Source organism: Rhinopithecus bieti, unplaced genomic scaffold (genome assembly GCF_001698545.2).
Source record: "Rhinopithecus bieti isolate Rb0 unplaced genomic scaffold, ASM169854v2 scaffold_34319, whole genome shotgun sequence".
Lineage (NCBI taxonomy): Eukaryota > Metazoa > Chordata > Mammalia > Primates > Cercopithecidae > Rhinopithecus > Rhinopithecus bieti.
The window spans coordinates 96338-106222 of record NW_016814429.1 but is presented as its reverse complement, the minus strand read 5'-3'; the positions used below and the strand labels follow the sequence as shown (position 1 = coordinate 106222).

The 9885-nt window shown below is 41.6% G+C and overlaps 1 protein-coding gene across 1 annotated transcript in view; it reads right to left on the bottom strand.

The window, feature by feature from the left end:
• The window catches only part of LOC108514206 (dynactin subunit 4), an 18014-nt gene that overhangs the window by 4579 nt on the left and 3550 nt on the right, over positions 1-9885 (bottom strand). The window contains exon 2 of the mRNA XM_017850279.1: positions 1174-1178. Within this exon, the coding sequence (XP_017705768.1) occupies positions 1174-1178 (5 nt within the window). The remainder of the gene's footprint in view (positions 1-1173; positions 1179-9885) is intronic.

Here is a 9885-nt window from a genome sequence, read left to right as displayed (position 1 = left end):
TAGCTGGGCGTGTGGTGGTGCACACCTGTAATCTCAGCTACTCAGGAGGCTGAGACAGGAGAATCGCTTGAACCCGGGAATTGGAGGTTGCAGTGAGCCCAGATCGGGCCACTGCACTCCAGCCTGGGTGACTGGGGAGCAAGACTCTTGTCTCAAAAACAAATACAAATGAACAAACAAAAAATTACCTAGAAATTTATAGCCCATATGTGAAGTACCTTAGTTAACACATTCTAGGTGGTTGATGGGGGGCAATTATAAGCCCCTAAATTTGCTAAAGTCAATTCCAGTGCCTTTTGTATTTCTCTTACAGTTGTGCTGTCCAATGTGGCAGCCACAAGCCTCAAGTGACTTTTGAACGCTTGAAATGTGCTGTAAGTGTAGCAAGCACATTAGATTTCAAAGACTTAAAATGGAAAAATATCATTAATTCTTATGCTGATTATAGAAATAATAATATTTGGGATATATTGGGTTAAGTAAAACATATTACTAAAATGTAAAAAAATAAAATAGCTTAGAAGACGCTAAAATGATCTGTCTTATCCACACTACCACCTCTCTGACCTCATCTCTTAGCATATATCCCCCCCTCACTCTGCTCTAGCCATACTGCTCTCCTTGTTGAATCTTCAACTAGCCTGGCACGTGCCCACTTTTAAAAAAGCATTTATGGCTGCATGGTATTCCATGGTGTATATGTGCCACATTTTCTTTATCCAGCCTATCATTGATGGACATTTGGGTTTGTTCCAAGTCTTTGCTATTGTAAATGGTGCTGTAATAAACATACGTGTGCATGTGTCTTTATAGTAGAATGATTTATAATCCTTTGGGTATGCACCCAGTATTGGGATTGCTGGGTCAAATGGTATTTCTGGTTCTAGAACCTTGAGGAATTGCCACACTGTCTTCCACAATGAGATCATGTCCTTTGCAGGGACATGGATGAAGCTGGAAGCTATCATTCTCAGCAAACTAACACAGGAACAGAAAACCAAACACCACATGTTCTCATTCATAAGTGGGAGTTGCACATGGACATAGGGAGGGGAACACACACACCAGGGCCTGTCACAGGGTGGGGGGTCAAGGGGAAGGAGAGCATTAGGACAAATAGCTAATGCATGCGGGGCTTAAAACCTAGATGACTGGTTGATAGGTGCCACAAACCACCATGGCACATGTACACATATGTAACAAACCTGCACGTTTTGCATATGTATAATGGAACTTAAAGTAAAATTTAAAAAGAAAGATGAAAAAAGGCATTTATATTAGCAGTTGACTCTGCCCGTGACACTTTTCCCCTGGGTATCAGCAGAAATGACTCCCTCATCTTCTCCAGATCTTTGTCCACTTATCAGTTTTCAGCAAGGTTACACAATTTCAAATTTTAACTGTCCCCACTCCAGCCCTCCCAATCCACCTGCTTTTTCCTTTTTTGATAGCACTCATTACTTTCTCACATAATACACAATTGACTTATTGTTTGCTTCACCACCCAGCTAGAATGTAAGTTTCAAGAGAGTAGGGATTTCAGTCTGTTTTGTTCACTATTTATCCTGAAGGCATAGAACTGTGCTTTACACACAGTAGGCACTGAATAACTATTTGTTAAATTGGTGAATTTATGAATTTGGATTTAATCCATTTGGATTTTTTTTTGTGTGTATTGTGTGGGATAAGGTGAAATGTTTTTTAAATGTCCTAAAGTCTGAAATAGTGGCAAATCATTACCCTTTGATGAAGATTTGCTCTTTGCAAACAGCTAGGTCACTTGAGGCAAATTCTAATTAATAAGGTGGGCAGTAATGCTGCTTCATGGTCAAAGAGAATGGAGGCTGTACATCATGAGAGAGTAAAGAGCTACCTGTCTTTGCAGCCTTGGGAGCGACTTAGAAGGCAGTCTGGGTTTTCGAAAGGCAAGTCCAATCGTCATTCTGTATGGCGATCAGCCATGAGAGAGAAACAGAACAGGTAGATTGGTGAAGAAGTGCGTGGAGGCTAAAGCTTTTTCGTTATTTTTTTTTTTTTTTTGATCATCAAAGTAAGCATCAAAGGAAAATCAGAATTTATTGATTGAACTTTCTTATACATATTTTGCGGTTTTGCATAATTTTTTAAAATCTGAATTACATATGGAGAGGTGAAATCTAGTCAGTGCTTAGAGTCTAAAGATTTTAATTCATTTATGTTGGAATGGTTCTAAAGAAGGTGTTTCAAAAACCCCTTGGGCAATAACAACACCATTGAGGCTTCATTACTTTTTCCAACTGCCTGCCATGCATCTCCTCTTAAAGGTCCCCCTGGCACTTCAAATCCCACCTCATACAACTCTCTCTCTCTCCAAACTGGCAAACCTGTGCAACTTTCCAACCACTGTTGCTGGTGCCCTCATTATAATAACTCTTCACTGCAGTATTCTTTGACTCCTACTTTTATTCACCCACCATTCCACCAGTATCAATTCCTACTGATGATAGATCTGAAACTTCTCTTCAGTCCATCATCTCCTTTCCATCTCATCTGCCATATTGTATAGTTCGGCCCCTGTTATCTCTCATTTAGACAGTTGCAGTAGCCTCCTGGTCCATCTCCTTGCCTCCAAACTTCCTCCCTTTCATTCATCCTTTATAATCATACCAGATTATAAGTTTTCCTAAAGTCCAATCATACCATCCTTATACTAAAGAATCTTCCATGACTCCCCATCATCCTTTTCCTTAGACATAAACATTTTAATCTAGCATTTAACTGGTACCCAACCTGCCTTTCCCATCTATCTTCTGCTATTTGTAACAACAACAACAACAACAAAAGTCAGAGCTGGCAGAAGTCTTACAAATGGTCTCCAGACAAAACTGAATACACTCTGTTACCTGAACGTATCCTCATTTTTCCACCCTTGTGCCTTCACATAGGCGATTCCATTCCCTTCTCCTAGATTACTCACCCCAAGTCTAATTGTCAAAAATTCTACTCATCCTGTGAGCCTCACCACAATTGTTCACTCTTCCATGGATTGTCTACTGATTCCTACAGGATGTGACCTCACACTTACAGCATAATTTAATACCTCTCACACAGCACTTAGAGTAAGCTGGGCACAGTGGCATGTGCCTGTAGTCCCAGCTACTTGGGAGGCTGGGGCAGAAGGATCACTTAAGCCCAGGTTTGAGGTTACCATGGGCAACACAGTGAAACCTCCATCTCTAAAAAATCAGGCGAAGTATAGTCCAAGCTGTTCATGTACTGGCCGTCTTCGTGGCTCTAAGATTGAAAGCTTCTAAGGAGGATAGGGACAGGGTTTTAGTGATTTTACATGCACATATGCGCATGTGCTTATTTTGAGCCAGGTATTGTGCTAAGTGCTTTATATGCATTACCTCGTTTAATCATCTCAACAGCCTTATGAAGTACGTAGTTTCAACTCCATTTTTTAGGTGAGACAGTTGAAGCACAGATAAATTAAACAATTTGCAGAAATCTCATAGATAACAGGTAGACTCAGGACTCATATTCTCATCCCTCTTAACTCACCTCAGATATTCCCATTATGTAGCCCATGTCCTACTTCACACACGCAGTTAGGTAGTGTTCCCTTCAGTGGATGATACCTACTGGCTCCGCCTCCCTGTTCTTTATTGCATATGTCTACAGTGAGCAGCTATTTTTATCTTGTTTTACCAGTTCCCAGTTGTGCAATGGCTGCTGGTCGTCCTCCTCACAAGTATGGCTGCTGTTGGTCAAGGCTTCAGTTCCCAGTAGCCCCCTTATTGCTAAAACTGAGGCTTATAAAAAATTTTCAGAAGATGACATAAACACCAGGGCCAGGACCTCAGCCCAAGTCAGTAGACTCCAGAGGCTGCGCTCTTAACTTATGGTTAACTTACTGTGGCTTTAATGACCTGGCATGGTATTGGCACATAAAAAGTATTTAAGAGATGTTTGGTGAATTCACGTTTTCAAGTTCATGATCTCTCAAAGTGACTATTTTTAAGGGTAACCCTCATTTGGATGTGCATAATCTGGTATATTTGTTGAAAAACAAACCCCAAATTGTATCATCATCACCGTCAATAACAACAAACTTTCTTATTCCATATTAAGACTGAATTGCTTTAGAAACAATAAAAGAAGAGGAAGCAGCACATAATTCTACAATTCTCTAAACCAAGAGTTGGGAGTCCCAGACTAGGGACTCTCACAGTAAGAGAAACCCAAGTGAACTCTGTGATGTTGTTATGCAGTGCAAGCTCCTCTTCTCCCTACCATCCTCATGCATAAGGACAGGAATTTTTCTCAGCGATGAACCTAGTATGACCACACGTCCCTAAATGTGCCCTCTGGACACCTTACTGGGAGTCCTCCAGAGGCCTTTAGAAAAGTGCCAGAAGTGGATCTCAGTAAGGCTGTGAAGCAGGGGAATTTCAAGGATGTATTGAAGGAGGGCCATGGAGGTTCCTGTCTTCTTGAATTTGGAATAGCTTTGTTTCCTGTTTTAGAGGGAAGAACCATGCAGAAAGCTCTCCTTTGGCAAGTCATGTTTTAACAATAAGTATGAGTCAGCTTGTGTTGAGTAGCCTGGGATTGCTTACCTTGTGATAGTAGGGAGGCTGGAGTGGGTTAGTACCAGGAACTCTATGTTAACCGATAGTGTGACTCAACCTATTATGTACATTGAACTGTTTGGGGAAGCCTACTCCTAGGCAATTTGTGTTGACGCACTGTACAAACACATGTCATAGATTGCCTGGAAAAAATCACATGCATGTGCAGTTGCAGCTCCCCCAACTCCTATTCAACACAAAGAGGTCCTAGACCCTCCAATTCTTTCAATTCTGGAGAGGTTAAACTTGACCAGAGCCACAAAAAAGTCACATTCTATTTCTATAATTGCAGTGCCTTGCATTTTTTAACTGGTCCTATCCAACACTTCCTAAAAATGCCATACCTGAGTGAAATTAACTCTAAAAAACAGACATCTTTTTGGAGCCAAGAAATTGAAGCATTTCACAGACACCAAAGCTGATTAATGGTACCTGTGACACAGTGATAAGAGCTACTAAATGCTGATGACACACTAGATGACAGTAAGGCCCTGACTGAAGCATTTCTTATGCATTCTGTTTCACAATAATCATATGAAGGAAGTATTAGTTATACTCCTCATTTTACAGATGAGGAAAATGAAGTCCAGAGAGGTAAATGACTTGCCATTGGTCACACAGCTTGTAAGCAGAAGACCAAGACTTGAGCCCAGGTGGGATGGCTCCAAAGCCCATGCCCTTACCCATTATGTGATATGACCTCCCGACAGTGGGCAAGGGACAGTATAATACATAGTCAACCCAATTCTTGCTCCCCAGGGTCACACTCTTGCTGGAAAGATAAGACAAATACACACAAAGTAGAGATTAATACTAAGAAGTATTATGATTATGAATAGCTGCATTATGCAACACAGAAAACAAATAAATACAAGTACAGGAAAAAGACTGTGGGTCATTGCATAGGATGTCTGTGAACCTTCAAATACTCATTGCTCATTGGGGTCCACCTGGCAGGGGAGATGAATTCGGGGAAGATTTGACCATGAATTTTGAAAGTGAGAATCTAGAATGGACAATAAAAGAAAGAAAAAGAAAGAGAAACAGACAAGTAGCATTTCAGAGACCAAGAATGGCAGAAAGGCAGGTGGCAAGATTGGTTGTATGTAATGGCTGGAAAATATCAGTGTTGGAAATATCATTTTTAAAAAAAAAAAGAACAAAAGAATTGTTACTGTAATCCCAGCACTTTGGGGGGCCAAGGCAGGCAGATCACTTGAGATCAGAAGTTTGAGAACAGCCTGTCCAACATGATGAAACCCCAGCTCTACTAAAAATACAAAAAAATTAGTTGGGTTTGGCGGTGCATGCCTGTAATCCCAGTTACTCACGAGGCTGAGGCAGGAGAACCGCTTGAACCCAGGAAGCAGAGGTTGCAGTGAGCTGAGATCACGCCACTGCACTCTAGCCTAGGCAACAGAGCAAGAATCCATCTATTATAATAATAATAATAATAATAATTGTTAAGACGGGAGTTAGGCATGAAGGAGTGTACAAAGTAGACACAAAAGCAGGAGAAAATGACACAGGTGGTAAATTTTGTTTTATTAGGTTAAAATCATAAGAAGCAAACAAAAGGTCTGGATGTGTGTGTTTTTTATTGTTGGTCATTTGTCTGTTTGGTTTTAGTCCTGTACAGTGTTTTGCATATGCTTTGTTTCCACTGTCTTTGGTTTTAACAAGAGGCAGCATAGCCTAGTGACAAAGAGTATGGACTCTAGAATCAGGCAGCTTGGCTTTAAACTCAGGCTTTGCCACTTACTGCCTGGGGGAACTTAGGCAAATTATTTAATTTCTTTGTGCTTCGTTTTCCTCATCCACAAAATAAGGTACAATAAAACTTACCTATAAGACTGTTATAAAAACTATATAAGTTACTATTTGTGAAGTGCTTAAAACAGTGCCTGCAGACAGTAAGTGCTCTCGATATGCTTGTGGTATAAATGCAAAAGCAATTCATTTCTAACACTGAAATGTGGGAAATTTCTAAAATCATTGTGTAAAGATCTTTCTATCAAAAAATAAAAATAAAAAATAAAAAAGAACGCCTGGTAGATGTGGCCATCCAGGCAGATGGCACCATGGCAACAATTGACAATATCAGAGTAGTGGCTGCTGCCAGCTCCCACAGTCCCCTTCACTCCCTGCTGCTTATGCCTGGCCCACTTTCTGTGATCTTGTGACTCCCAGTTTAAAGTGAAAGGAACATCTTGGTTCCTAATATGCCTTTATATTTTCAAAGAGAGCTCATAAAGGAAGCAATTTGGGTCTGGAACCCAGACCTGGCTGAGTTCACAGGATGCTCTAATCCTTAGAATTCATTAGAATTCAAGATAAAATATCTGTCCTCCTCTCCCAGCCAGGGTCCCCCTGACCTGAGATGCTGGGTCACTGGGCTATACAAGCACCTCCATCCCCAAAACTTCCTCCACTGCCTCAAGTCTTCCTGCCCAGTTCAGCCCTTCTGATAAGAAGGAAGACTTAGGACTCCCACAATCCTTTGCAGCAGCAACTCGGGGAAGGCCAGAGCCGAGATTAGCAAAGCAAGAATGTGCAGCCTTCCTCTGAGTTGCCAGACAAATAAATTTTGTCCTCCTTTTTCTGCTTGTTTAGTGGATTCAACTTTGCCTCACGATCTAAAAAAAAATCCACAGCTGAGGAGTTATTTACACAGCAACTAGCCCTAAATGAAACCATGAAATTAACTAAGTATTTCTTCAGAGCCCTCATCTGTTAAGGCTTTTTTTCAGGCAGTGAGCTTTCTAATTTCCCCTAGCTCTTCGTGGTCTGGAGCTGCTTGGGAACACTCAGTAGTGAGCCCTAGATCAGTCACCCCCAGTGGTTTTTTAACAGTCTCAGCTCCTGTGTCACTCCCCCGTTGGAGAGATGCCTTTCCTTTCTGCTCTCCAAGAGGATGACTGAGCCCCGTCTGGGTAAGGCAGACAGTCAGGCCTGCTGGTTCGTTTATCCCTGGAGACAGTCTCCCACCTTTGTGGGGAATGACTAATGGCAGAAATGTCAGGACATGCAGGAGAAAAGTGTGGAAGGAGACGTTCAGGAGAAGAGACATCGGGGCTTCAGTCAAACCCCACTACCTGTACTGCTTTTGAATAAGCAGCCCAGCTGTGCTTACACCTGGGTACAGTAGCATGAGGAGGGTCACAAAAGACCTACTGCCAGGATTAGAATTCAGGTGGCCCACCATGCAGAAAGCGTTAAGACACAGAGGTGACCTAATAGCGCTAGAACAAGTTCAAATCCTTCATTTCACAGAGCCCCAAACCTGTCCTGGATCTCACCGCTCATTGTAGCCACAGAGCAGAGAGTAGAACATGGGTCTCCTGACTCTTTTGGTGTGACTTCCTGGGAGAGGGAGAGATGCAAAGGAGAGAAACTTGAGAATGGTTTCACACAGCAGCGTATCTGATGAATAACAGCCCCAGAACCCTTTCCAACTGGGCGGAGGTGCACAGCCTGGTCCCAGCTCCAACCAGCAGGAAACAACTTTGGCCAATTTCCACCAGTTCATGACCCTCCCAAGGCAAACAGTGCCTGGTCTCCTGTAGGACCTGCATCTGAGAACCTTGTGGGAAGGGCTCTGAGTAAGGAGAGAACTAAGGAAAGCATCTATCTGTAGGGAAAGCTGTTTTGTCCTACATATAACTCCTTGAAACTGCCACCACTCACCCCAGCAATATTGAAATTTCTTACCACATTATTCAGCAAGGGTATGTGTTCAATGGGTGGTTGGATAAGTTGATGGCATACAGTCTAGACCTCCATTGCCTCTATGACCTTATCTCCCACCACTGTTTGCTCAGCCCTCTGTAGCCACTCTGGCCTCCTTTCTATTCCTCAAACATGGTAAAAATGCTCCCACTTCAGGGCCTTTGCATTTGCTGTTCTGTCCATTTGGTATGCTCTTCTCCAGTTGTCTGTAGGGTTTTGCTCCCTCTCTTCCCTCAAATATTTGTTCAAGTATCACCTCCTCAGAGATCCCTTCTCCAGTTGCCCTATGCACCTGTCACCCTCAACCGCCCTATGCACCTGTCACCCTCAAACCTGTTGTCCTACTTTTATTTTCTCCATAGAGCATTTATCATCATGTTACATTACAGTACATATTGTGTTTAGTGTCTTTCTGCACTAAAATATGAGCTCTGTAATGGCAGGGACTTTGTCTGGTGTGTTCATTCCTGCATCCTCATCTCCTAGAACAGGGCCTGGCACATAATAGGTGCTCAATAAATATTTACTGAATAAAAGGATGCATGGATAGAGAAGCGCATAGATAGGTGCATGTTTACATAGACAAAAGTGGCTTTGTAAACATGTATTCAGTCCATTTATTTATTTTCCAAAGAAATACTTCTTGCATTCTTTTATGTCTCAGCCTTCCCACCCAGTCTAGTGGAAAACAAAGATGAGTTGACATGAAATGTCAGTACAGCAGAGTAAGTACTATCCAGGGTTTGTAGAAGCACAAGAAGAAACTGGTGAAAGCTTGTCAAAGGAGATGGCTCTTGAATAACAGAAGATGTTAGTCAGGAAAAGAAAATTGAAGTGGGGATGTGGAGAAGGGCACTTGAAGCAGAGGGAATAACATGTGCAAGAAAAAGGCTCCTCTGGGCAACAGTTTTACCATATGGGGCCAGAGAATGGCAGGGAAGGAAAGATGTTGGTAGAAGCAAGGCTGAGAACGAAGCAGAGGCCCTAGTTTGAGAGCCTTGCCTGCTGTTATAAGTATCCAGTTAAGCCTTTAAGTCAGTATGGCAAATTTGCCAAATGCAGAGATCCAATTGTACACCATGGTGAGTATACTTAGTGATGACATACTTTAAAATATCATGTTGTACATGATAAATATACACAATGATATCTGTCAATTTAAACAACAAAACACTATAAACATTTAGTATACAGATGTGTATAGTTTGACCTATAAAATTATTCCTTTAAATTTGGTGGCCAATTTTTTTTTTAAGCTTTGTCTGCTTTATTTCATTACATTAGGTTAAGCAATAAGGCAAAACAGTAACCTGTCATTCATAAAGATCAAGGAGTACCTCTCTGTCCCAAAAGGGACCAAAAAGGATGTTTCTTCACAAATATGCACGACACCTAGCTCATTATGCTGATAAGCATTTCAAACAAAAGAAAAGGTCAGTAGGTGAATCAAATAACAAATCCAAATTAACTTAGCCTAAGTTTCCAAAAGTATAGTTTCAAGTGCTAATGGGATCTAACTTTCCTGTGATAGTGCATACTGACT